The sequence below is a fragment of the Apus apus genome, chromosome Z (genome assembly GCF_020740795.1).
Source record: "Apus apus isolate bApuApu2 chromosome Z, bApuApu2.pri.cur, whole genome shotgun sequence".
In the NCBI taxonomy this organism is placed as follows: Eukaryota; Metazoa; Chordata; class Aves; order Apodiformes; family Apodidae; genus Apus; species Apus apus.
In genome coordinates this window covers 502,889-530,154 of record NC_067312.1, presented here as the reverse complement: position 1 = coordinate 530,154, position 27,266 = coordinate 502,889, and the positions used below count along the sequence as shown (strand labels likewise).

At 54.2% G+C, this 27,266-nt stretch overlaps 1 protein-coding gene across 3 annotated transcripts; it reads left to right on the top strand.

Moving 5' to 3' along the window:
• The first annotated feature begins 1,843 nt into the window (after positions 1-1,843).
• ONECUT2 (one cut homeobox 2) lies at positions 1,844-22,182 on the top strand. 3 transcript variants are annotated; one of them, XR_007891851.1, is made up of 3 exons: positions 1,844-3,127; positions 16,887-18,972; positions 20,688-22,182. XR_007891851.1 is itself a non-coding variant. In XM_051643114.1 (2 exons), the coding sequence occupies exons 1-2, from the start codon at positions 2,056-2,058 to the stop codon at positions 17,171-17,173; spliced, it is 1,359 nt and encodes a 452-aa protein (XP_051499074.1). In that variant the 5' UTR covers positions 1,844-2,055; the 3' UTR covers positions 17,174-22,182. The 3 variants fall into 3 exon arrangements, 1 of the variants encoding a protein (XP_051499074.1); XR_007891850.1 differs by having other exon boundaries at positions 19,262-22,182; XM_051643114.1 differs by having other exon boundaries at positions 16,887-22,182.
• The last annotated feature ends 5,084 nt before the right edge of the window (positions 22,183-27,266 follow it).

Here is a 27,266-nt window from a genome sequence, read left to right as displayed (position 1 = left end):
CGGGAAGGCGAAAGAGAAAAAATGAAAGGCAGGAAAAGGAGGACAAGAAGGCAAAGGAGGAAGAGGACACCAGCACCTGGCTCCCATCATGGTCTGCCCATCCACTTCCCTCCCAACCTGCCTTTCCTGGCACCTCCATCTCCAGCAGGCAGCACTTGTCCAAACCAACTGCAACTTTTGCCTTCCTTTAGGAAGGACAAAAAGATTTCACGCATAACTTGTCCTGAACAAAGGCACCTCACGCCAGGGCTTTCTTTTTCTTCTTCCTTCCTTTCTTCTCCTCCACCACAGGCTGACAACAGCAGGAGTAGCTGAGGTGGGGGGAGCTTCATTTTATACCCACTTGGTTAGTGCTGAAAAGCAGCTTGGAAAACACTGTGAGCTCCAGAGATGCACGGACATGGCAGTGTGGAGGAAAACGGATCGTCAGCCTTTGGGATCCATAGTGGAAATTTGTGGGGAAAGTGGATGCCCTTGCAAGCAAACTGTCTGTGAAGAGACTCCGGGTGCCCTGGAGAGAGGCCTGGTAATGCTTGGAGTCTCCCCTCAGAAGAACATAAAGTACAGCCATTTTTTTACTGGACTCAGCCATTTTCACTCGCCAGCTGCATTTCTTTACCAGCCCCACTGCATTTCTGCATGTGCCAAAGCAGAGGGATGCCCAGCACCACCCCTGCCTGTCCCCGGGCCCCAGCGGGCTGGCTCAGCACGCTGCCTCCCCACGGCCTGCCCCCCCCCCCACACCTCTCCCCCTCGGCCCTTTTCAGAATTCTACTCCCCAGTGCCCAACCCAAGCTGAACTCTCGCCGACCCTATCAAAAAGGTGACATTTCCCTTCGTTTTCCCCCCTTTGGAAGAGACGGTGGGGGTGGGACCTTTGCAAACGTAGAGATGGTTATCGGGGCCCGAGATAAGGATGACACAAACCCAAGGACGCGGCTGCCCGGAGCTGCCGTCGCTGCGTTACTGATTAAAGGGCGGGGGGTGAGAGCGGCTGCTTGTTCTGGCACGGCCTGGCACAGTGTGGCAGAGACCGGCACGGCCCAGCCTGACATGTCCCGACACAGCACCGACACGTCTTGACATGGGTGTCCTGCCATGGGGTGGCCAGATCGGGCAGGTCCTCGCTTGCCAGCTCTGCGCCGGGGGCTCCTGTGCCCCCTGCCCACCTCCTTGGCTGCCCACCTGCTTCTCCGATGCCTGCCCGCCTGTGTCCCCCCATCCGTGCGTCCCGAGGAGCCGGGGCCGTCGTGCCCGGGCCGACCCCGAGCTCCGCCAGGCACCGGAGCAGCCCCCGGCCGCCTCCCGGCAGGGCCGAGAAGCCGGGCCCCCTGCTCGCCCCCCGGGCAGCCGAGCGGGACGAAGGGGTCGGGGCAGCAAGGGGACACCCGCGCGGCCGCCCCGCACGGCGGGCAGCGCTGGCACGGCGGGCCGAGCGGGATCGCCGAGCGGGATCGCCGCCCGCCCGGGAGAGCCGGGGGCTGGAGCGCGGCTGAGGCACCTGCTGGGGGACCTGGGGGGCTGCGGAGACCCGAGAGGACGCCGGAACTTGGGGGGCTGGCGAGGCCCGCGGGGCAGGCGGTTGCCCGGGCTCAGCCGAGCCGCTGTCGCGGAGAGGGGTCCCCGGCGCGGCGCTGCCTGCGGAGCCCGGTCCGGCGCCGGTGCCGAGCAGCCCCCAGCGCGGCTACAAAGGGCCGCGGCATCTTTAAGGGCCGGGCCCGCCGCCCCGCCCCGCCGCCATTGGCGGCCGCCGCCGCCCGTCACGGCGCAGGCCCGGCCCCGCGGGCGCGGCCCCGGACAGCTCCGGCCGCCCGCAGACGGCGGCGGCGGCGGCGAGGGGGCGGACATGGCGCGGGGCCGGCGCGGGCCCGGCTGAGCGGCCGCTGCCCGCGGGGCCGGCGGAGCGGAGCGGAGCGGAGCGGGGCGGGCGGCCCGGGGCCGGGGCCGCGGTGCTGCTGCTGCTGCCGCCGCTGCCGCCGCCGCCGCCCCCATGAGTGAGTGAGAAGCGGCCGCAGCGCCCGTCGATGCCTCGCCGGGGAGCCGGGTGCCTGCGCCATGAACCCCGAGATGGCGATGGAGCCGCTGGGCAGCCTGCACGGGGCGGCCGGCCATGAGCCGGAGCTGATGGGCAGCCCCAGCCCCCACCACGGCGGCCGCAGCGCCGGGCCGCTCCGGGTGCCCCCCCCGCCGCCGCCGCCGCACCAGGAGCTGGCCCCCGCCGCCGCCCGGCCGGCCATGGTGTCCAGCATGGCCTCGCTGCTGGACGGCGCCGCCGAGTACCGGCCCGAGCTCTCCATCCCGCTGCACCACGCCATGAGCATGCCCTGCGAGTCCTCGCCGCCCGGCATGGGCATGAGCAGCACCTACACCACCCTGACGCCACTCCAGCCCCTGCCGCCCATCTCCACCGTCTCCGACAAGTTCCACCACCCGCACGCCCACCCGCACGCCCACCACCACCACCACCAGCGCCTCTCGGGCAACGTCAGCGGCAGCTTCGCCCTCATGCGGGACGAGCGCGGGCTGCCCGCGGTCAACAACCTCTACGGGCCCTACAAGGAGATGCCCGGCATGGGGCAGAGCCTCTCGCCGCTGGGCAACGGGCTGGGCCCCCTCCACAACGCCCAGCAGGGCCTCCACGGCTACGGGCCGCCCGGCCACGAGAAGATGCTCAGCCCCAACTTCGACGCCCACGCGGCCATGCTGGCGCGGGGGGACCAGCACCTCTCCCGGGGGCTGGGGACACCCCCCGCCATGATGCCCCACCTGAACGGCATGCACCCCCCCGCGCACCCCGGCCACCCGCCGCCCCACGGCCCCGCGCTGCCCGCCGGCCGGGAGCGGCCGCCCTCCTCCTCCGGCTCGCAGGTGAGCAGCTCGGGGCAGCTGGAGGAGATCAACACCAAAGAAGTGGCACAAAGGATCACGGCGGAGCTGAAGCGCTACAGCATCCCGCAGGCCATCTTCGCCCAGCGGGTGCTGTGCCGCTCTCAGGGGACCCTCTCGGACTTGCTGCGGAACCCTAAGCCTTGGAGTAAACTCAAGTCCGGCCGGGAGACCTTCCGGAGGATGTGGAAGTGGCTGCAGGAGCCGGAGTTCCAGAGGATGTCGGCCCTGCGGCTGGCAGGTGGGTGCTGCCCGGCGCCCGCGGGAGGCCGGCGTGGAGCGGGAGCCGAGCGCGATCCTGCGGGAGCCCAGCGCAGCCGCGGCTCCGCGGGGCGCTTCCTGCCGGTACCGGGCCGGGACGGCGGCCTCTCCTTTCCGCGCTCCGTGTGCAGGGACAAGGGGCTTGGAGCCGGCCTGTCCCCCTCCCACCCCAGCGCCGGAGGGAGCCCGGGGCGCGGCGGGGCTCCGCGCTGCCCCAGGGGCGCCCGGCGGTGGCCGGCCCGGAGCCCCCGCTGGCGGCAGCCGGGCGGTGGGGCCGTGGCCGCTCTCCCCGGCCGGGTGCTGAAGGGCGCCCCGCTCCGCGCCCCGCTCCGCGCCCCCAGCGAGCAGCCCTGGCGGCGCTGCCGGGCGCAGCGCAGGCGGCCGGGGCCCGCGCCCCCGGGGCAGGCGGGGCCGGGCGGAGCGGAGCGGGGCGGCCGGGGGGTCCCGGGGGGGGGCGCAGCCCCGCGCAGCCCCGGCCGCATTGTCCCGCGGAGCGCGCGCCGGCGCCCCCTGGCGGGCTCGCGGGGCGCCGCAGCCCCCATTGTTCTGCGGGCGCGGGGGGGGCGGGCGGCGGAGACCCCCGCAGCGCCCGCCTCGGGGACGGGGACCCGGGGGGTCGCGGGGTGCGGGCCCGGCGGGGCTCCCTCCTGTGCCGGGGGGGGGGGGGGGGAGGAGCGGGGCGCCGGTGCGTGCAGCCCCCCAGCCCCGCGGGGGGGGACAGAAGCGGTCCTGAGGTAAAGGGGGGCTGCGGCCAGGGTCACACACACCGCCTGCAGCCCCCTTCCCCCCCCGGGAACTGCTCCTCCGGGTGCTTGCACCTGCTTCACGGGGGCTGCGCGGTGACACGCGGGGACAGACGCTGTGACACGGATAGACACGCGTGCCGTGACAGCGAGCTGCCCACCCGCGGATGTTTGTCCCCCCAAGTCCCGCTCTGTTATTTCGGGTGATTCCAACCTGGACAGATTAATCAGGATTAATATGCGTTGACGATTAGCGGGAGGCAGGTGCCAGCGGGCTGTCCCTGGGGCTGTCCCTCGCTCCGGGGCGCACATGGAGGAGTGACGGGGGTTCTGTGCCGGCCTTGGACCCTCCCGGTGGCCCTTCCTCCCCGCGGTGGCACCGCGCCGTTCCTGCCGCGCTGGTGCGGCGGGAGTTGCGCGCATCATCCAGCCCGCCAAGTAACGGGGGCGAGGAGGAGGCTCAGGGGCCCGCGGTGGGCGCTCGCCCCTTCTTTGTCTCCGGCGGAGACAGGGGGGGGAACAATGCGGTTTGGGGAGAGGGGGCGCGACCCTCGGCCCCCCCGCTCCCTGCGGCAGCTTGGGGCCTGCCGGGGGGCGGCCCGCACCCCGACCCGCACCCTCCCGCGCCGACAGCACCCCACGGGCTTGGTTTCCTCTGCCACAAGTGTGTGCGGGTCTCTGGCCGTGCGCTGTCCCTCTCCTGACCAGAGGCGGTGGGATGCTCGCCCCCGTGGCGGGGAGGTGGGCGCAGGGGGTCCCTGCATGCGGCAGAGCAGGGGGGCGAGGAGCCATGAATTATTCATGCCCGTAATCCCTGCCCGTCCCCCCTCTTTAACCCCTGTGGGTTAAGCAGCCGGCGGCCCGGGGTCTCCAAAAGCCCTTTGGAGGATGCTGGGGCTGTCCCAAGGGGAGGGTGCGGGACCACCGTGCCCTGCCCGCGCTGCCGCCCCTTCCAGCGCCTCGGCCGGGACGGGAGGAGGAGGATCCGGGGCAGGGACCTGATCTGGGCTCTGACAGCGGCTGCAAACTCCTCCCGCCCTTTCCAGCACCCCCCGCGTAGCCAGTCCCGTGTCTGCAGCCAGAGGAAGGTCCCGAGGTTTGTCTGCAGAGGAGGAGCATCGGGGGATCTGAAAGAGTTTGGGTTTGTTTTTTGTCGGAGCACGAGGTGGTGTCGCCATCTCAAACAAACGCGTATCTAGAGGGAAATCGATGCAGATAATGTTTAGAAGATTAAAAGAGCATTAATGCTGGCAACAGGAGCATAAACGCGTGGACCCAGTTTTCATTGATCTGGAACCTGAGCCGGCTCATTTCCAGTAACGCTGCTGGTGCTTTTCCTTCCCAGCACCAGTCCCGGGTGGGGGTTCCCCACAGAACCATACATATAGGGCATAAAATCAGAAATTGTATTATTTTCTGCTGTACACATGGAGAGATGCGTATATAATTCTGGATCGTCACTTTCCCGGTTCCCCCTGAATGCCTTTGCATCCAGGAGTAAAGTCTGGGGAGAGGGCAGTCGCTGAGTGGCCACGGGTTCCCCGTGGAGTGGGAAAGACCTTTGCAAATTACTGTTCCCTTTGGAAAAATCGATTTATTTTTTTTTTATTACCACGTGTGAATATGCAGCCTCGTTGGCTCGGTGCTTCCTTCTTACCCTTTACTCACCGGCTTAAATCCCTCTGAGCAAGGGGCATAAGCCAAAAGTATTTCGAATTTCTGAAAACCGGCCAGTTTGCCCTGCACTCCTGTCAGTTTTCCCAAGCGGGATGAAAATCTGCTGTCCCTTGAGGGAAATCCTCCTCCCTCTCCTTGCGGGAGTCATAGCGGTGGGGTGTGCTTGTTATTTCTTCTTATTATAAAAGATACATAGTAATATTATATTCTTTTCTTATTTTATCTCTTCTTGGGGGTCTTTTAAAGACCCCCAGGCCGGGGGACGGTGCTCAGCCGTGTCGGTGCTGCACTGCTGGGTGCAGAGCTGCGGGTAGCTCACGGTGGGAACAGGCAGTTCGATGCGTGCTTGGGAGATCCGAAAGTAAAACCTCGTTTTGTTGTGACCGTGCAGGCGGGGGAAGCGACGAGTGCTCTCCCTGGGACATCGGGCCTCCCCCCCGGGACGGCTGGAGCCGGGACGGGGCTTCTGGGGGGCTGCCCCGGGCTTCGGGAAGCGCTTTTCCCGCAGAGCAAAACGAAACCCGAGAAACCTCGCGGCCTCCCGGGTCTGCCTCGACGGCACCATCACCCTCGGCACCCCGTCCCCTAATCGGGCTGGAGTTCCCCCTCAGGACCCTGGGGCTGCCCCTCGGGGTGGGGGGCTTCGGGGCTCCGGGCAGGAGCCTGCCCTCTCTCCTCCCCCTCGCCCGCGGGCACGTCTGGGTGCAGCAATGTTTGGGTGCAGCAATGCCTGGCTGCGGCCCCGTCGGGCAGCCCCTAAATTTCTGCCGGGGTGAAAAATACTATTGCTCGGTAGGTGAGTCAGTGTGTGTCCCTGGGCGGTGAGTTCAGAGGGCAGGGTTCAGCTGCGGGACGGGCTCGTTGGACGGGGAGCCACGTCCTGGGCTAAGCGCTGAACCCCGGGCCATTCTCGCTAGCCCCTACCAGGCAAACTCGGGAGAAATGTCACTAACATAACCCCGGGCCGTTCTGCCCCGCCAGCCGCCGGGCTCAGGCGGCTCCTGGGATGCGGGTGAAGCCCCTGGGGTGCGGGAAGCGCCTTTCTGATCGCGGGCTGGTTACGCCGGTGTCTCCAACCCGCCGCCGGTGCGGAGCTGCTGCCAGGGCAGGGGCAAGTCCCCCGGTCCCTGCCGTAGCCCCACCGAAACCATTGCCGGCCCGGGGCTCCTGGGCCAGCAGGGCACGGCCGGGCGAGCCCGCACCCTGCCGGGGTCTGCGCTCCTCCTCCCGGCCCATCGGCGAGGCGCTCGCACTGTTGTTTACATTTCCCGATTGCTGAATCACGTTATTGATGATTAAACATTTTTGTACCAAAACACCATCAATGATTCATTTGGGCAAAACAGGCGCAGTGACCTCGCCGTGTCTGTATCCCCTCGATCCCAGCGCGCTCCGAGGGGGCCGGCGCTGTCATCCCTGGGGGGCTTTCGGCCTGTCCTCGGCCGAGGGGCAGCGGCGGCTGCCGAGGGTCTCCATCTCTCCCCGGGGGTCTCCATCCCTCTCCCAGCAGAGCCCTGCCGCTCGGTGCCCTGCGCTGTCCCCGTGGCGGCCGCCCGGTCAGCCGGGGCCGTGCCAACCTCCGGGCTCGGAGCACCGGGTTTCGGGGAGCTGTGCTCGAGGGCGCGCCCCGGGACCCCGGGTGCGGGAGCGGCGCGGCGGGCGGAGCCGTCAGCACCACGGACAGCGGCGCGGAGCGGGGTGCGGGACGTGTCACCCCGGGCGGGCGGGGAGGGGAGCGGGGCAGTGACCCCCAGCCTAGCGGGACCCCCCGCAGCCGCCCACCCTGCAGCCCCTCTGGGTTGGGAGCAGCCCCCCGTGCCCTCCCCCGCGCTCCCCGCTCTGAGGCCGCCGGCGGGTCCCGCTGACAATTCAGGCACGAAACGTCTCTATCAAGTGCGTTTGTCTGTACATGTAAAACTACTTCTTAGTCTTGCACTAAATATACAGGTGCATAAAGATGCTTTGAGAGGTGCTTAGTGGCTTGAAATATTAGTCCTCTCTTCGGATATAGATTAGTGGTTGTGTTTGAACCATCCGAGCGGTAAATTGTGCTGCTGGGTGATAAACTATATTTCTCACGTACCAACTTTCTGAAATGATATCCTGCCCTATCTTTGTGTTTCACATTACTGCTGAGGGCATTTCTGCCCTGCAGAAATCTGAATACCATTTTTGTTAAGCAACCTGTTTTTCTCAGTTCCTTGACTGGTTGATAATCTGACCACATTTTTCATTAAATGCATTTTCTTTTTTTTTTTTTTTTTTCCTTTACTGTTTTGGAGAGACAACTGACCCATCAATATGTGTTACCCGTGCTGAGCTCTTCTGATCTCTTCCTCACTAGTTCCTTAGCAGATTTTTTTTCAGCATCTTGCTTTTTTGCCAGTATCTCTTGGCCATCACCATTTGATCTGAAATACCCTGAACTCAAATATTCTTATGTATCTGAAAACTTAGAATATATTTGTGGCAAGGAACACATGAAGGAGAGAACATTTTTGCCAAAAGGATTATTTTCCAGAAACTGATGCTGTTTCTTCCCTCTCTCTCTTTATAGGGGCATTTTGACACAGACTTTATGTTTCTTTTTTCTGCACCATGGCTCTGGTTGCTCATCCTTAGCACTCCTCCCTTGTATGATTCACAAAATCTTGTCCTAGGTGTTCCTGCCACCCACCAGCTGCAAGTAGCTTTTTCATCCCTTCCAATTAGCCATTACTCAGAGGTGCCAACCTTCTTGCCAGTCACCCAACACAACTGTTCTGAATCTCCAAGCACTGGAAGTAGCAGGCTCCCCGCATCAGAGGAGCTCCCCTGTGGCTGCCTCATAGTGGAAGCAGGGCTCTGAAGGTGTAGGGAGAACTAATCCAGCAGGGAAAGCAGGGCTGAAAAGGGCTTGAGACATCCCTTGTCCTGACAGTCTGCCCCATTCTTCAAGGATCTCCAGTGATGGGGATTTCGAAGGCTACTTAGGCAATCTCTTCCAGGGCTTACAGGTACAAAAAAATCCTTAATGACTAGCCTTAATCTCCCTTTTTGTCTTTTAAATCCTTAGCTTCTCATCCTATCCCCACTAGACACAGGAAAAAAAAAAAAATACTCCCTTTCTTCTGATAACAATCTGTTTGTATTTGAGACTCCTGTCTTGTCTCTTGTCTGCTCTAGAAAAAGCCCTATCATACTTTGGAGATGAATATGCAGAGAAAGCATTCTGTCCAATGGGACAGATAATACATCTCTTCTTCCAAGGTAAAAGATTTTGTATCCAGCTCTATCAATCTTGCAGACTTTTGCATAAAAGGCTCTCTGATTTATAGAGGATTTTTGTACACAGAAATCATACAAAATAGGCCAAATCTCAAATGGGTTCAGTGATAAGATCAACCAGGCAGCTTGCTGATGGCAGATAGAAATGCAATCTGAAAAGGAATCAGAGTGTTTTGGGGTTGTTTAGGGGTTTTTGAGCTATAAAATCAAACTACTCCATTGTGAAAAAAGGGGACTCGAGCCTCTGGTAATGCTACACAAAGGAATTATTAGACAAGCGGTAGAGGCTGGCAGTGTCCCAAAACACAAATTGTCTCTGAGACCAAAATATCTCTAAGTAAGCAGGGAACATATTTATGAGTAGTGGTGATTTTCCAGCAGATCTCATCTTGTCATAATGGGCATTTAAGAACGGAACGGGGGCCTGTGCTGAGGCATTAAGCTTTGGCAAGCAGCTCGCAGCTGAAGAAGAGAAAGGAAGGGCATGAGGAAGTCTTCCTCAGAGAGCTTCCCATACAGCTTCTCCTCTGTTTTCCTTCTCTGTTCTCACCATGCCCACTCGTTCTTACCTCAGGTGAGGACACTGCTGCTTCCCTCAGCAGCCACTCTCACAGCAGCAGCATCTTCCCTCCAGCTGTTGCTGGCAAGGACCCGTGGCCCCATGTCAGCCCCCACCACAGGCTCCCAACCTGAAGAGCCTCACACAGGTTAGGTGTAAACTTCCAAAGCTTTTCCCCTGTCCTTCTGGCATCTGTAGTGCCAAATCTCCCCTCCATTGTTCCTGGGTCCTGCCAGGGTGCAGCATCTTGGCTCCCCTCTCCCACCCAGCCCTGACCATGTCTGGTGTCTCTGTGGAGGCAGGACACCCCATCCCCTCTGCCCAAGGGAGCTCACTGCCTTGCTGTGCTCGGGGAGGGTGGGCATGCCCCTCTCCTGCTGGAGCTGTGCTTGGGTACAGCTCTGGGCAGGAGGAGCTGGGAACCTGGCTTTGCAGCAAAGGACACGGCTCCTGCCAGGCCTGCTCCTGCCTTCTGTGTTCAGCACTCGTTGGCTGAGCTCAGGGAGAGCTTGGAGAGCTGGGAGAGCAACACAGGGCTGGTTTTCCCAGGGGAGTCTCAGCAGAGCTTTGCTCCTGTCCTCTCCTCTCCTCCATAATTGCCCCCTATCAGTGGCAGCCATTAAAAGGAAATAATCATTTCCTGCCTTCCCCCATGAGTCAGAATTTCTGAAAACAAGCTGGGTCTGCAGGCACACAGCAAGAACTGAGGAGATCCTTACTTCCCATGGGATTCAGCTCACAACTCTGCCTGGTGTAAGGTGCCAGGAGAGAGTCACAGCAAAGGAGGGTGTCAAAGCACCATGGCTATGGGAAAGCTGCTACTTGTAATCGGCAGCAAAAAAGGAGGCAAGAGATTTCCAATTCTAACCCACTGTAAGACTTCAGACTCCTATTCAGTGCTTCCTTACCTACCTCAACTTAAAATTCCCAGTTTGTTATTGGAAAAGGTGCCCAGAGCACTTCCCTTTCTCCACAGGGAGAAGATCATATCTGTGTTCTGGTACTCAAGGGGATGTGCTGGCGCATCACTTGCAGGAGCTGCTGCAACAGGCAGGGGAAGATCTGGTTTCAGCTCTGTGCACTGATGGGAGGAATATAAATCCTTGTTACAGAAAAGTGTTATAATTCAGCTGGAAACTATTTTGGGATTCAAAAGGGAGAATCTCCAGAACAAGAGGAAACATAAATCTCTCCGGCGTTAGCAGTGAAGGACTCACAGAGTGTGGTGTGAAGGATCCTGGTTCTGCTGTGCCTGGATGGAGTGTCTGGGCAGCTCAGCTGTGGCCAGAGCTGGAGGTGCCAGGGAGGGGGTGTCACCCTGCAGTTGGGGGGCACAGCTTGTCACTATCAGGTGTTTAAATGCTGGTGCTTCTGCAGTTTCTGTCAACTTGTGCTTCCAAAAGCAGCGGGGGCCTAGAACAGTCCCAAGGGGTTTGGGCACCTGGGTGAGGCTGATGTAGTCCACAGGGTGTCTGTCTGTCCCTGCAGCCCCACAGCTCCTCTGCACATCACTGGTACCCTGTGGGCTACCTGGTGTGTCCCTGCAGCCAGGACCAGTGGTCCCACAGGTGACTGTGGGTAGTTGTACCCCTTGTTGTCAAAACAGGAGTCTGGGGGGAGGTGGAAGATCCCACCAGTGCCTGCCCCTCAGCAAGGCTGTGGCGTGGGCTTGTGCCACACCAGGTGGGGATCCCAGCCGTGGGAGAGCTTGGACATCCCCCAGCTGCTGGCAAGGAGACCTGATGAGCTCGTGAATAACTCTGAAATATAAATCTCTCAGAGCCTGGGTCTGTTCCTTTTGCAGCTCTCAGTAAAGCTTGTTTGTGGAGGGAGCTGGAGGTTGGGTGTCCAGGGGCGCTCCCTGCCTCGGCCATGGAAGAGAATCAGGAGGGGCTGCCTTGCAGGAGCTGCCTCGGTCTGTGATGACAAGGAGTACATGGAAACTGCACTGCCTGCTCACCAAGCTCCACTCATTCTCACCCTAGAGTGCAATAAATTGGCCCTATCCCATCCATTATTTATTATTCTGTATTAATGACAGAGGTATATTACAGCAGTACTTAGAGGCCCTTGTCAGCGATCCCTCTCGGAGGTGGGTGTTGCAGCCCTGCTCCCGAGGAAGCAGCCCTGGCCCTGCAGAATTTACAGCCCAATTTCAGCCACCCAGCAGATTTACAAGAGATTTGACACAAATAGCCTGAGAGCTGCTGCACGCCAGAAGGAAATATAAAAGAACCAAGTCCCCAAACCCATTCATCCTGCCTTCTCAAAAAGCTGAAGGATGCAAGACCCAGGCAGAGGAGGGTGTTCCCTCTGTGAGAGAAAAATCAGGTTGAGTACCAAGAAGCCCCATTCCTGGCAGGAAACAGCAGGGCTGTGGGCTTCTTTCTCAGAGCACTATAGAAATCCCTGTACCTCCAAACAGGAATGGTGGTGCAGGGAACACCTTGCTGTCACAGGAGGGTGGGTTTGGGCAAGCAAAAAGATCTTGTCCTGTACCAGCAGATCTTCTCTGGAAGAACAGAATTAGGACTTTGTGCTGCACTCCTCCTTTGTGGGCATGTCCTGTTTTTCTAGATAAAAGCCGTCAGAGGGCAGCCACAGGGATTGCAAAAATCAGGAGGGTCTCTGCCTGTGCAGCAGCTGGAGGTGAGGAGGCAAAGGCACACTGGTTGCACACCCCGACAATGTGATTATTTGCATCTTAATTCAAATTGTTTCTTGTTACATAATGATTTTGTACACAGTGGAGTACTTAACCTAATTTGTATTGATCTCAATTGCTTTCATTTGTGCATACTTAATTCAGAGGGGTAATCAAATTGATTTTAGAGGCCTAGTTTTTAAGAGGTTGTAGTAACACAGATATAGAAGAGGTTGCTTTAAGTGAATCATAGCGAAAGAAAAACACTTTGAACCTTTGGAAAACCTTTTGATGGTCATTTCATTGTGTCCAGTATTACTAGCATAATTAGATTTCCTTCGCACTGATTTCTCTCCGAAATCAAATTGAGGAGCATTTTTTAGTTCCATCAGACAGATAACTGGGTTTAGTTGACTGTACTACACCCGCATGAAACCGCATCCGGGAGATCAATATTCACAGCTTATCCTTATGGACAATAGAGAGGAATCACCTGCTGCTGGATTAAAGGAATACAGGTCTGCACTTGGCCCCTTCTTAACATCTGCTAGTTGTTCTATAGTCCCAAAGTCACTTTTGCCATGAGAGTAAAAGCATCATGCAAGCAGTGGTTCTCTGAGGGTGTTGGTTAACTTGAGAACCTGCAGGGAACCAAATGTAGAGGTTGGAGGTGCTGGACCCAGTGCTGTGCAGATCAGTCCCTGCAGCTCCCGGATCAGTGAGGCTGGGATCCTTCCAGGATGTGTGATCAGGTCCTTTATTCCATATGAATTGTACTGAAAGCTGGTCAGTGCAGCACATTTTCTTTGAGAAGAGGGGTGTGTCCCAGGATGGGATGGAGTCCATGGCAGACATGAGCAGAAGCTGTGTCCTTCCCTGCTGTCACCCTCTTACAGCGAGGAGACACATCCTTGCTGCAGGGAGACCAGGACATGGGATGTCCTGCTTTTCCCTGACTAACACTGGATGACATGAGTGCCAGTCTTACTCATCTGGGGAGATAGCTTAGTGGTGCAGGGGATTTGGGGAGACAGCCCCTTAGCAAGGCTCTACAGCAGTGGAGGAGCCCAGAGCAGTGGGTAAATCCCAGTTCCTGGAGCTCTTCTTTCCGTTATCCAGGAAGGACCTGCCTGCCTCCACTCCCGCTATCTCTAGGATCTAGCAAAACATTTCAGCACATGCTTAACCTCAGGCTCGCAAACAGGCTAATAAAAAATCAATGGGGTGTCTTGCATATTTAAAGGCAAACATCTGAATAGTTGTTGTCTTCGTGGAGAGGAACCTGATCAGCACTGAGCGCGGCTGGGGCGCCTTCCCCTCCGCTCCTGCTGCCTCCCCACGCCTCCTCTGGGGGCTCTTTTTCATTTATTTTTTTTATTATTTATTTATTTCTAAGCAATACCTAATTCTGCATCAAAGCAACCCTTTGGAAAGAGGCCCCCAGCTGCAGCTGCTGGCTGGAGTCAGGCTGTGCCTCCCTGGGGACGTGCTGCTGTCTCAGGGCTCCGCGCCGCTCTCGATGCCCTTTCCGTCGGAGGGTTCCACCTCGGCCAGCCTTACAGGAGGCAGCACTGCCTCTGCTTCTGAGCTCTTTCTATATTGTTTCCATCTATAGTGTCCTTAGTCCTGTGTGGAAGAAAAGGGAAGATTTAAATTTTTTTTTTTTCAACAGTTAATGGCTTTCAGTTCTTGCCAGTTACCCATTTTCTTCCACAGAATGTGTTCAGTATTAGCTGCAGTTAATAAATCAAGTTGTTCTTAGAACCAAGATGGCTACTTCCCTTCCCTCTACTATTAAAACGTTTCTCTTTCTGTAGGCAGGTTTCCTGGATGATAACTTTATTTTATTAGAGTGCTCACTCCATTTTTCTCTTCTGATAAATGCATGTCAAGGAACAACATTTGCCTTTATGGTGCCTTTTCAAGAGCAAACTTAACAGTTCAAGGAAAGTATTTACTGAATGCATTGAAAAGCACATGCCTTTGCATTATTTATTATAAGATACCAATAACTGTAAAACGCAGAGTATCTCTGGACATAAATTAGTGATGTTAGGAAACACTAGACCCTTCCCAGTGTCCCGGAACCTATTAGAAACTGCAGCAAAGATGCAGGTGCTCCCCACATCCCCAGGGCTGGGGGTACCACCACGTGGATCCCACAGAAAAGGAAAGCATCAAGTGCACAAATCCAGCCCCAAATCTGCTTTTCCACCTCAGACAGGCAGTACAGCATTGCCTGTAGAGGGTGTTGGAGGTGCAGTCAGGGAACCTCATTTCTTCCCGTGGGATACCTTGTGGCTCATCACCTCCGGAGAGCAGAGCCCAGACACCAGGCTGCAGTTACAGGCTCACCCTGACACCCCCAGGCAGGAGCATCCTCACTGCTGCCCCTCTCTCTCCCTCAGGCCCAGCACAGCCCTGGGCTGGTGCCACTGCTCTGGGAGAGCTGTGCTGGGAACTGCTCCTGGGGTGCTCACCCATAGCCCGTCAGTCCTGGTTTGGACCTGGCTCTCTGGAGCATCCTCCTCATACCTTCTCACCTTCCCCCCAGGGACAGCTCTGCTGCAACCACTGAAATTCAGCAGCTGAGAATGAACACAAGGATCAGCCCCTCCAACAAAATATCCCAGTGTCCTGCCAGTCTCCTGGAAATACTGCCCCATGCACAGAGCTGAGCTGATCAGCACAGTCTTCCACGCAGCCAGATGGGCCAGGTTCCCTGGGGTGCCCTGCTCAGCACAGGCAGACCAGCACCATCCTGCCACCGGGTTAATTACAGACATTTCCACAGTCTGAGCTTTGCTTTTTGGGCCAGGTTCTCATTTCACATTCTAGACCTGCAGAATTATTTAAGAGGGCTGCTTAAAACCCCGTCCACTTATCAATTCCCTCTGCTTATTTTGTCCCAGCACATTACCTAACCATGTCAACATATGGATTTTTTTATCTGCTGCCCTGTGCAGACAGCCTTATCAGGCTATTTTTAAATCTGGGTAGGCTACAGCAGCAGTATTGGTTTCAGTACTTGGTGTTCTCTCTGTGCTAATAAATACAGCTCAGCTATTAATACAGATGGGTTTTAGGATCCATTAGCACAGCTTGGCTCAGCGCTGGACGGGCCTGAGGGTTTCTGGCAGGGGTTTCTGGCTGGCTTTGCCCTTGGCCTTGGGAGATGCCCTGAGGAGAGGGATGGTGCTGGCCCCCATGGAACATGTATCCACATAGCTTTGAGCCCTTCTCCCCCAAACACTCTTATTTGAAAGATGTGTCGAAGTGGCACCTAGGAAAATGGTTCAGTGGTGGGCCTGGGCACTGCTGGATGGCTCTGGAGCAAGGGCTGTGTGGAGCCACCTGGGTGTCCATGCAACCTAGGGATGCATGGAGAGCCAGCTGCTGGCTGGGAACATTGCCTAAGGAGCAGCTACTGCTACTGTTTCATCTCACATCTTTCTCTTTTTTCCATAGCCTTTCAACACTGTAGTCTGTGAGACACCACATGAAAGTGCAGCCTTGGAGAGAGCTGTAGAGCTGGGGACACACTCAGTGGTCTGGTTGTTTCTCCGCGAGGCTGTAAGCAACGGTCTCACCGCAGAAGTTATGAGTTTGTCTCCCAGCAGAGTCTGACGTTTGGGCAGCTTTTTCAGACAGCAGCAAAGAGAAACAACAAATAAATCGGTAAATGGTTAAGAAGCAGCCACAGAGGTCTCTTCCTGGAGAAAAAGAGCAAACAGGAGTTTCAGCTGGACAGTGGCAGTTTGTGCTGTCAAACATGATTTTTCCCCAGTTGTGGTCACATGAAGTTGCTGCCATGGGAGCCTTGTCTGTGGTTTGCGTTGAGGTGTTCAAAGTAATAAACTCCTGTGCAGATGTTAGACCTGCTGGAGAGGTAGGACCAGACCTCCACCCTTTGGGGCTGGAGAAGAGGAACGTGGGGAGCGGAGCAGCCTGTCCTGGGTCTGCCAGAGCAAAGCTGGGAGTGGAGTTGGACCAAGTGTCCTGCCCACCATGGGGTTGTGCCCATGTCCCCCCTGACCACGGGCGCATCGCCAGCACCTTGTTTTACCCATGTGTTTGGAATGGCAGACCAAAGAAAGGGCCAGGTGTCTCACAGCAGGAGTAGATTCATTCAAAATGCATGAGCAGCCATCTCCAGCTGTATTTCCTCTGTCCTGTGCAGTACCCAAGGGGTTCCATGGTGGAATAGTGGTCTGCACAGTTCTGTTGTCAAGTAGTCATCTGCAGCTGTTATATGCTACAGCACGTGAGAAGTTTCTTCAAAGAATTAATCTTTGTCTTAGTGATTGAGGGGGAAAAAAAGGACGTGCTTTGCATTTTCCTTCATCAGATAAACCAGGTGGTTAATCCTAACGCTGCGGTAGCAGAAGGGCGACACAATCCTCTGGTGGTGGCTGTATGGGAAGCGTTGGACCTCTCAGAGTTGTGTGCTGTCCAGAAGCAGAAAGGCAGTTGGAGGGCCCTGCCTGGGGATGGTGGGGGGAGTTCTCCCAGTGCCGAGGAGCTCAGTGTCCAAAAGCATTTCTAACCATGCAGGTCTTTGGGACCCGAGTACAAACACCAGCACAGCCCCCCCGGGGCTCTTCCATGAGCCCCCAGATCCCGTGTTCCAGAGTGGTGCTGGCTCAGCCAGCAGCTCTGCCCGGTGGCTCTGCAGGTCCTGGAGGAGGTGACAGCTCCCACCTGCCATGTGCCTGCCCCACACCCACCATGTGCTGGCCTCCATGCCCAGCGTGTGCTGGTCTCTGTGCCTGCTGGGCCCGGCAGGGCTTTCAGGCAGTCCCACACGGGTCCTGACTCCTTCTCTCTGTCTCTGCCTTCCCTTCCCCAGCCTGCAAACGCAAAGAGCAAGAGCCGAGCAAGGAGCGGAACAACTCCCAGAAGAAATCCCGCCTGGTTTTCACAGACCTCCAGCGCAGAACGCTTTTTGCCATCTTCAAGGAGAACAAGCGCCCTTCCAAAGAGATGCAGATCACCATCTCCCAGCAGCTGGGCCTGGAGCTCACCACCGTCAGCAACTTCTTCATGAACGCCCGGCGGCGCAGCCTGGAGAAGTGGCAGGACGACCTGAGCTCCGGGGGCTCCTCCTCGGCCCCCAGCACCTGCACCAAGGCGTGACGGGCAGCGGCACCGCGGGGAGAGCGGGACCCTTCACTGGTGACTGAAAGCACAATCCTCCTGGAACCAAACCCCAGCCCGGCTGTCACAGGGGACACTTCCAACGGCTTCTAGTCAGCCTGGGCAGGCCAAGCTCAGAATTAACCTCTACTCTACACTACTATGCTCAGGACAGGCGAGGCAGGTCTGAAACCTCGGGGAGTCGTTTGTGTGGCAAGTTCCTCCTGAGCCCCAGAGAGCCCCGGCCAGCAGGGAGCCATGGCCAGCCAGGGCCACCTGCCCGTGCCCCGGGGCGGCCACAGCCCGCACCAGCGCTCGCCGCCCAGCCTGGCCGTGCCAGAACCCAGCACAAAGCCTGACACCGAGATGCTGAGGAACCCAAGAACCTGTTTTTAAAACTCAGGCATGGTTTTGTTAAGTGTTTTGGGGGGGGGTGGGGAGAGAAAAAAAAAAAAAATCAAATTTAAGTTTTTGTTGGTGGGTTGTTTTTTGGTTTTAGTTTGTTTGATTTAATCAGCAAGTATTGCTTGATCTGGGATCAGAAGAATTCAGTTCACTTGAGCTCAAAGTATCAAGCACAAAGCCAGTAGCTTTAAGTAGGTGCGACCCCGGGGGCGCGGCCGCGGCAGCTGGGGACGCAGCCCCGCTCTGCTGGTCGGTGGGAAGGAGCCTCCAGCACAGCCTGCAGATCGTCACAGGTCCCATGGTTGTACCTGATGCAGATGCACACTCAGGAGGTCAATTGAACTGCTACAGTACTTGGAGCAAACACAAAATTTTGAAAGATCTAGATATTTTTGGGGGTCACGAATACGTCCTATTTAGTTCCCGGGAATCTAGTTTCTCCTCGACAACGTCCTTGTTGTTGGGACACATTTAGCCTTGGGTGCACTTTTGTTCATTTTTTCGGTGTTTTATGGTACTTTCAAGCAGGAACAAAACAGAAACAAGCCCTTCAGATGCCACTGATGGTTTTAGATGTGCCGCATACGTCTTCAATACGCCTTCTATCGCATCCCCAAGTTCCTTTCGCCCACCAGTTACCCAGGCTGGCGGGAACACAGCACACCAAAGAGACAGGATTACTGCAAGCCAAAGATGTTTATAACTTGCCATTTCCTCCCCTCGTTGCCAGTGCGGGTGGTGACTCGGCGATGGGGAAGCCTCTCAAACTCCAAGCCCTCTCTCCAGCTCCGGCGGCCGCCGCGGGCAGCGCCCTTGTCACCAGTGAACGTCCCCTCCCGGGCGCCGGCCGAGCCCCCGGCAGCCAGCCCAGGGTGGTCGTGGCTCTTTAGAGACACTTGAGACTTTTTTTATGTACTACTTAATCGAAACCAAAGAAACGTTTTCTGCACCTACTTCTCCTGCAACAAACTGTTCCATTTAAAAATAAAATAAAAATGAAAAAAAACAAACACAAAAAAAAACACCAAAAACCCAAAACCAAACCAAAATGACAAACCAAGTAAGGAAGCAGGTCAGGAAGCAAACGAGTAACACACTGTGTTTTGACAGACATCTGGGACATTTTAGGAAGCAGATCTCAAAGAAAGGGTTGACAAGAATGAGAACAAAGCAAAGCCAGTACGATTGCTGCTTCATTTGACAACTCAGTCATCTTAAAGTTGAAGATTGTCTTTAATTTGTGCCTATGCAGTTTTTTCAAAAGAACAAGGAACAGAGCAACCAAAACCTCAACAGCTACAATACCAAAGATGAGGATTCTCACTGCTTTTCTTTCAGTTCATTAGCTCCTCTTGCACGACTGAATGCGTATAGCACCATTGATCTGTGTACAGGTAATCACTTCTCTTTCTTTGATCAACCACAAGGGTGGGTTTATTTATGTTTTTCCTGTTTCTGCCTCACACGGGATCTCTCCAAGAGCTGCCTGGACTCCAAGTACAAGATGTTGGGATACTATACTGGTACGTCTCCTCTATCCAGAGCCACATAGGAAAAATGTGTCCATTGAGTCTGACTTGTTGTGTTGAGTGGACTAGTCTCCTGTATGTCTAGAGCTTCGAGCACTTGTCCTTCTGTACATGAAATGGGTTGAGTAACCTTCACCCTTCTTTTTCTTCCCAGGGATAAAACTTGCAATATGTATGTACCCATTTCTGTCACTGTAAGTGCTGAGCACCACCACAGCCTGGCCCACTGGGATCAGATCCCGACCTGAACCAAGGAGGTTTCAGCAGTCCATGTGGCAGTTCAGTGGTTTGTTTGGGCATATTGGACACATGATGTTGGTCAATCAAAGTCGTGATGGTTCAAGTCATGGCATGCAGCCCTAGGCCCAAATTTATCTTCAGAGCTGGAGCACCATGGTATCCTTTTCTCCATTTCTACATTTAAGTGATGTCTTCTTTTTAACTACTTTTTGAAACTGCTGCAGTCACCTTCCATTTTTTACATTAAAAAAAAAAAAAAGAAAGAAAATCAAAAAGCCTCATCTGCTCCAGACAGGAAAGGTTTCAGAGAAGTAAATTCAGGATCCTGATGGCAACTAAACTGACAGCAGCCGCCAGCTCTGGGAACCACAACATCCTTCAGCATAGATTTCCCAGACAGATTGTGCATGATTTGAGAATGATCCAAAGAAACCTCATCATCAAACATGGATGAAAGATCCAAAAATGGTTCAGGTCTGGACTGATGTGTACCAGTGCTTCTGGGTGTTTGAGCAAGAAGTTCTGAGTCAGCTGGCTGTGGAGCAGGGCCCAGCTGAGGGGGGCTTGGTCATGCTGAAGATTCACCCCCATTCCCACCCCTGAGGGTCCACTCAAACCATCCCCCATGTGCATTTTGACCATGGCATTGCCCTCATGGGACATGTCTCATTTGGAGAGTGTCCCCCCTCCATCTGCAGCAGCATCAGGCAGTTCTGGCCTTTGGTCGCTTGTCTCATGCTCCATTTCATGTAACCACTGCAGGAGATGACACCCCACCATGAGACCCAGCCCACCCTCCCTTCCCTCCCTGCAGCCATGAGGCAGAGAAGTACACCTCAGGTGAGGGGAGCCCCAGGTGTCCTGTCCTCAATGCTCAACTCAGCCTTGCAAGTGTTGATCCACAGCCTCCCCCCAGGGGCACTGTGAGGACACTTAGTAGGGCTGGGACTGCCTGACTATCAGCAAGACACCTGTGGCTCCTCTGCCAGGAGACAGGAATCTCAGCCCCTCCCTGGTAGCTCCATGTTTGTCAGCAGCCATTTTCACCTGAACATCTGAAAATACTGCTGCATTTTTTCTCCCTGCATCTCTCCTGGCCCTGGGTTACGTCTTCCATTTCACTGTCAACTCTGGTGGGCTTTGATGTAGCAGCTCTCTTGGGAGTGTCAAAAGCATCTGCTGGGGGTGGAGATATTTGTATGGACACGTGAGCAGGATATCTGTGCTATTCTGCCCATACTGAAAACCTCAAATAGATGTTACCTTTATATACCATATATTTATGACTCTATGGAGCTGTGTAATGTAACTTGTTCCTTTTACTTATTCTGGTACAAAAGACTAGAATGCACAGACCGTATCCCAGCATCTTCCCTCCCCGTGCTTGGAGTTTCTACCATGGGCACATCCAAGATGAATTCAACTTTCAAGAAACCTTGGATATTGCTTAATCATCCGCGAAGGAACAAAGAATGTGCTTGATGACTTTGGTTGAATAGCTTTATTCTGGATCTCTCTCACAAAAAGCTGAATCCAAAGACCTGAGAAGGACTAAACCAGCAAACCACGCTCAGCCCTGCATTAGGGAACAGGGATCTCCTCTTCCAAAGCCAGACATGGCAACCACATGGTATTATTGCAAGGAGTGTGCGAGCTTCGGACATCTAACAGTGCTTCTCTTGCTTCTCACAATGCCTATGTATTTTTAAGACACAGGGAAACTTTATACTTGGCCTCCTTTATATTTATTAAGGGGAATTTTAATTGTTTAGATTTTTTAAAAAGGCAAAGCTTAAAATGGTTTTATTTTTTTCCAGACACTTGTGGGTTTTAACCTAATATATTGTCTATCAATAATGTAATTTATTTAATTTAGTCTTAGAGTAGGTCCTGAGATCTCTGTTCAGTCTGAATCCCATTGAGTTTCAATTTAGCTTTAAAATTCAATGGGAGTTTTGCCTGAATACAGACTGTGGGATCAGGCTCCAATGTTAGCTATTTGTAACTATTTAATTCAATCGTATGTTAATTAATTTGGGATTAATTTTGCTTATTTATCCATGTTACTGTTGTAGCGCATCAGAGATGCGACGCCTGAGTTAGGAAATACACTTAAAAGTTATTATTATTGCTTCGTAGAGCAGCCAGGTTCTGTTACAGACAGGAGAAAAATAACCAGTTACATAAAACAGGAGTCTAGTTTTAATTTCTTCTTTTAATTGTTTAAATATCGAAGTTTAAATTATTTAAGCTAATCTCTTCCCATCTGATTAGAAAGTGCAACGTACCTTTATTATGGCACATAAAGGCTTCATAATATAACTTATTTATTTAACTTATTCATCATCTGAGGATGCCCTTGTATAGTTTTTATTTTTTATTTAGAGTTACCTTGAAAGCACTACAGCTGATTTTCTGTCAGAACAACAGAGCGAGTTTTGAGGACAAATAATGAATATTCAACCTAAAACTGAGCATTCAGAAACAACAGGGGAAAAAACAAACACCAAAACCAAAACTAAAAGACACTGGAATACTTTGCCTGAACTTTGTGGCTTCTTAAAACTTAAGCTGGGGGAAAAATAACACATGCCAAGCAAAAGGAGAGAAACCCTTAAACTAGCTGCTTCCAAGAATGAACTTCTGTGTGTGTAAAAAAACAAAAACAAATGAAAAAAGGGGGGAAAAAAAGGAAAAAAAAAAAAAAAAAAGAAAAAAACTTTCTACTTCTAGTGAGAACCAAAGAGGCTACCTCACTGACTTTTTCCATTTGTAATTTTAATCGTGTTGATGATACCAAAGATACCAAAGATTTCTTTCTCTGTGCGGTCTGCATTTTGCTTGTGCTCGTTCATGGTCCCACCTGCCCTCTCCTGCCTACACCCACGTCCAGCTGCCACCAGAGACCCGAGGCAAGGCTGGTGGGACCTGCCAGCCCTGCTGCGGACACTTCCTGCCTTTCCTCACGCCTTCCTGCCAGACAAAAACCTGTGGAGACGTGATGCCATCTCACGTCCCTTCCCCACGCCAAATTCCGGTGGCTGGAGCAGTTGTGTTGAGCTGGAGGTGAATCCAGGCATTGTCCATCAGCCAGTCCCTTGGGAAAGGGCTCTGCCTTCTGCCATCCACACAGGCCCTGCTCTGGGGTTGATCTTCCCACTAGGAAGGTTGATCTTCCCACTAGGAAGGTTGATCTTCCCGAGCAAAGCCATGCATGGGCCAGCAGAGCCCATGGCCAGTGGCCACGGCGCGGGGGCTGCTCCTTCCCAAGCCCACCCGGGCCGGGCAGGAGCCCCGAGCCCGGAGGCAGCAGTGAGCTCTTCCTGAAGCTGCAGTTGCCATATGAAAATCAATTAATTATTTTTCTCAAGTTAGCAATGAAGCAAAGCTGCATTAAGCTCCATTAGTATCATGTTCCTAAGTGGTTACTTAAAGTTGGTTGGTTGCCTTCGGGGAGTCAGCGCTGCCCTTTAAGCACTGGCTCCTTGTAGCCTCTTTCCTCCCAGTTATCCAAGTGAACCAAAAGCTCCGAGGAAGCCACGGCTGCTCCCAGCCCTGCACCTCCCACCCACTTCCACAGCTTCCCACTGGCCAAGTTCTGCTTTTCCTTAGGAGCCCCCCTGCCCCAGTCCTGCTGCTGGCAGAGCCTGTTCCCCAGGAGAAATGACAGGAAGGTGCCACTGGCAGGAGGTCAGGTGAGAAGAGAAGGCCCATGGCTCGGGCTGGAGGTGGGTGCTGCTGGCTGAGCTGCAGCGCTGGCCTGGAAATCCTGCCCCTGCCCACTGGGTCCAAGCACCTGGAGCTGCTGGCAGGGAGGGCAGGGGTCCTGGCATGGCAGCTCCAGCCAGCAGCAGCACTCCAGCCTTTCCCCAGGGATCTGCCTGGGCAGTGCCTCTGGATTCACACGGGCAGGTTACCCGCAGCTTAACACAAAAGCTCCACCTCACTTCAATGCTGCCTTTGATTTTGTCTTTCTTTTTGGGTTTAAGTCTCTACTGGAAAAAGTAGGGACTTGACAAGTGTGCTTTTTGTATCTCTCCCTGTATCTATTCCTTCGATAAAAAAGCTATAAGAATTCTCAGGATGCCTTCTGGGCGTGGAGGAGACGATCTGTCCTTGTGCTGGGGGAGCCCGTCCCGCCGCCCCGGCGGTGGCAGGAGGGCACAGAGAGTCCCCGGAGCTGGCAGGGTCCCCTGCGGCAGTCGCCTTCTTTACCAGACTCATGCTTCACTTGCAAAGTGTGACATTACCACGGGACGAGTGCCTTGCTTGAACCAAAGCAACGATTTTGCCAGTCTAGACCTCTCTGTGCTTTTTTTTTTTATTCTTCCTGTGAATACCTCAGCTTCAACTGGGCCGCTGAATCGTACCTGGTGGGCTTTTTGTACTGTGGTGCTTTGCAATGCAGCCCTGCAAAGAACTAACTAATAATACCAAAGGCTCTTCTCCTTCTCCTTCTTTCTCCTTCTCCTTCCTTCTCCTTCTTTCTCCTTCTCCTTCCTTCTTCTCCTTCTCCTTCTTCTCCTTCCCCTTCTCCTTCTCCTTCTTCTCCTTCTCCTTCTTCTCCTTCTCCTTCTCCTCCTTCTTCTTCTCCTCCTTTCTCTTCTCCTCCTCCTCCTTCTCCTCCTCCTCCTTCTCCTCCTTCTCCTTCTCCTTCTCCTTCTCCTCCTTCTTCTCTTTCTCCTTTTCCACCTCCTCCTCTATTTCATCACGGTTCCAAAGCTTTAATATAAAAGTGGGCATGTTGGCAACGCAGACCGTGCAATCCCTTTCCGAATTTTCTCAGATATACCTCATAGAGAATAGTTGTTTAGAGTAATGTTATTATAGCGTATGTAATAAATTATTCACTGTTTCTTTTTGGTAACTGTGATTTAAAAAAGAAAAAAAAAAAAAGAAGAAAAAAAAGAAAAAGCTTTATACGTTTTAGGTTGTGCTTTTGTAATAGACGGAAAAGGTGCGCTTAACGATGTACGTCAGTCTTTCTTCCTGTTGGTTTTTTTTGTTTGTTTGTTATGGATTGGGGAAAAGTTGCAGAATGAGCCCAAAGTTTACAGTTTCATATTTTGCTGAAGAAACAATCTGTGTTAATTTGCTCTGTCGGGGAAAAAAAAAAAAAAAAAAGAAAAGAAAAAAAAGAAAAAAAAAAAGAAAGAAAAAAAGAGAGGAAAAAAAAAAGATTATTTTCTACATTTGTGCTACTTGGTCTGACCAGCTAATTGTTCTGTGTGACGGTGTAGTATTATAATTAGCAACTGCCAATCAGCGCTACCATTTTAATGCATGAGGCAAAACCTTAGCAGTGTGATGCATCGTGGTTCTTAATGGCAACTTTTATTTTCTTTTTTTTTTCAATTGAAAATAGGCCTTTTGGTTTGATGGTATTTATTTCTGCATGGAGCCCGTTACCCGTGAGCAGCTGTGGCACCATTGTAGGCTGCGAAAACATGCACAGTTTTGCTTCATGCCATGATCAAGCACTGGTGAGAGCTGGTCTGCAGATCAGCCTCATCTTCTCGTGTTGGAAACACAGACTCAAATTGAATTCCAATTAAATTAAATTTTTATTTGAGGAAAAGTATGGCCAGCTGCCCCGGGCCGACTGGATCGGCACGTCAGCCAGTTGAAGAGACACATCTTGCTCAGAGCAGAGCCAACTGTGCATTTTTTCCAAGGACCAGGAGTTCCTTTGGCTTCATGGCAGGGACTGGAGGTGCTGGCAGCATCCCTGGCCCTCCCTGTGGGCCTGCCCGGGCTGCCCACCCACGGGCTGCTCGGCAGGACACGGACGAGCCAGGCTCAGCTGCTCCCCTGTCGCGACAGACAAGCATGTCACGAGTCTTGCAGCACAGCCAGACCCTGGTCTGGCTTCTGCCAGGCCCTGCTGCCATGTCCTGCCAGGGGGTCACGGGCACCAGTTCTGGCAGCCCCTTCACTACCTGTGGCCTCATTTGTTTGTCCCTGGTGTCACAAACCTGTCCAGCAGGCTCGGCTGCCTGCTGCTGCCAGCACCCCAGCATGTCCTCTGCCCTGGGGACCTGCCAGCCCTGGGCTCCAGCAGCCCTGGGGACCTGTCAGCCCTGGGCTCCAGCAGCCCTGAGCTCCAGCAGCCCAGGCACCAGGCCAGCCCAGCTGCTGCACACACGCTCCTCTGTGTGGGGGAGCAACCTGGGGAGCAGGAGCACAGACCTCACAGTCTTCTGACGAGGCCTCTGGAGTAACATGGGTCGAGTGTTGATATTGTCTGTCATTGAGGATATGTTAGAGATGTGCTTTCATTAGTGCAAAGAAACATCTTTTAATTTGGTCTTACATAGTAGATTGTGATAACAAAAGCTTTGTAATACAGTCTGTCTATTTTATTTTTTTTTCCTAATTTATCTGCCAAAGACAGTAACGGATACAAGGTTTTAAAACAGGTTTTATTTTGTAAGACAGTTAATGATTGTAATAGTGTTTAACCTTCCGGAAAGCTTTCCATGTCCTTCTGCAATAAGCAGCCTCGATGTTAGTTTCAGCAGACCCAGCTCATGCCAGCAGCTGCCAGGCCCTGCTCATCCCACCTGCAGCTGCTGTGATGCCTCACGCTGAGCTACCTGCAGCTCTCAGCCCAGAGGCAACAGGGCTGTGTGAGACCACGGCAACGTTCACCACTGTGGCCAACGGATGATGGTCCAGCTTGCTAAAATTTGCCAAGGTACTTGTATTATGAAAGTTAAGGTATATTTTATTATGTCATTTTATGTCATTTTTTAACTTTGTGGAAGGTGATATGTTGAACTGAGTGTAAGCTGAGTTTTTCAGACAAATAAAGTAGCTAAAGAGTGAATGTTATTTTATCATTAAAGGGTTTTTACTCAATGATTTGTGCCAATAGATGTCCTTTATCTTAATGACAAGTATTACATTGCTTTCCGATTTTTATTTATAGCTATTGATGTAAAACCCACACACACATATTATTTGCCAAAGCTCAATAAAGGAGGAAAACAACGCTTTTGCTTCCTTGTGCCATGAAAAGTTCCTGTTTTTTTCCAGGTGCCTTTCTAGTGTCCAGCTGCTCAGCAGAGCCTGCTGCTGCACCGCGGAGCAGAGCTTTGCTCTCAGGCCCCAGCACGGGGGCTTGGTTATCTTGGCTCTAGCCTCAGCTCCCAGCTTTAACCTTGGGGTTAATGAAATCACAGCAGAGTTGGTTTTCGTGCTCATTCCCTTCATATCCCTCTCCCGACACTCAGCCAGATTCTGCCATTAATTAAATTGACGCTGCTTCATTTAACTTTGCTGAGTGGCCACCGGTGCAGATAAAGGCAGAGCTGCCTCTTCAGCACTTTGTGTCAAAGAGCCCCCCCAAGTCTCCTTGCCACCTTCACCCTCTGCTGGGGGCGGTGGGGACTCCCGAGGCCGGGGCGGGAGCGGAGCCCCCCGAGCCCCCCGCAGCTCGCACACGGGGCACGGGGCTGAGCATCTCCCTGAGCACCTCTCCAAGCTGCAACCGGCTGGTCGGTGCCCCCGGGTGGTGGGAGCGGCAATGCCACCCCCTGCCCGCTATCCCCCCGCTCCAGGGAAGGTGCCCACCTGCTCAGGTGGGCCAGCCCCTGGCTCTCCAGCTCTGCAGCGAGGGCAAGGCAGCCCAGGCTGGGTTGTGTGTTTTCCCGAGCCCCCTCCCCTGCAGAGCTCCAGGCTCCGGGGGGAAGCCAGCCCAGCAGAGGGGGCGAGGGCTGCCGGGGTGGCTGCTGAGGCAAGGGAAGGGCCGGGAGGGAGGCTGATCACGGAAAGGGCAAAACCACTTGAACAGCAAAAAGATAAAAGCAGCAACACTGAGACTAAAGCCGCTCCCGGTGGGTCATTTCCATTTCACTTGTGGGATCATTCCCCCAGGAATGCATTTTCCAGGCACTTAGCAGCGGGCACAGCTGGAA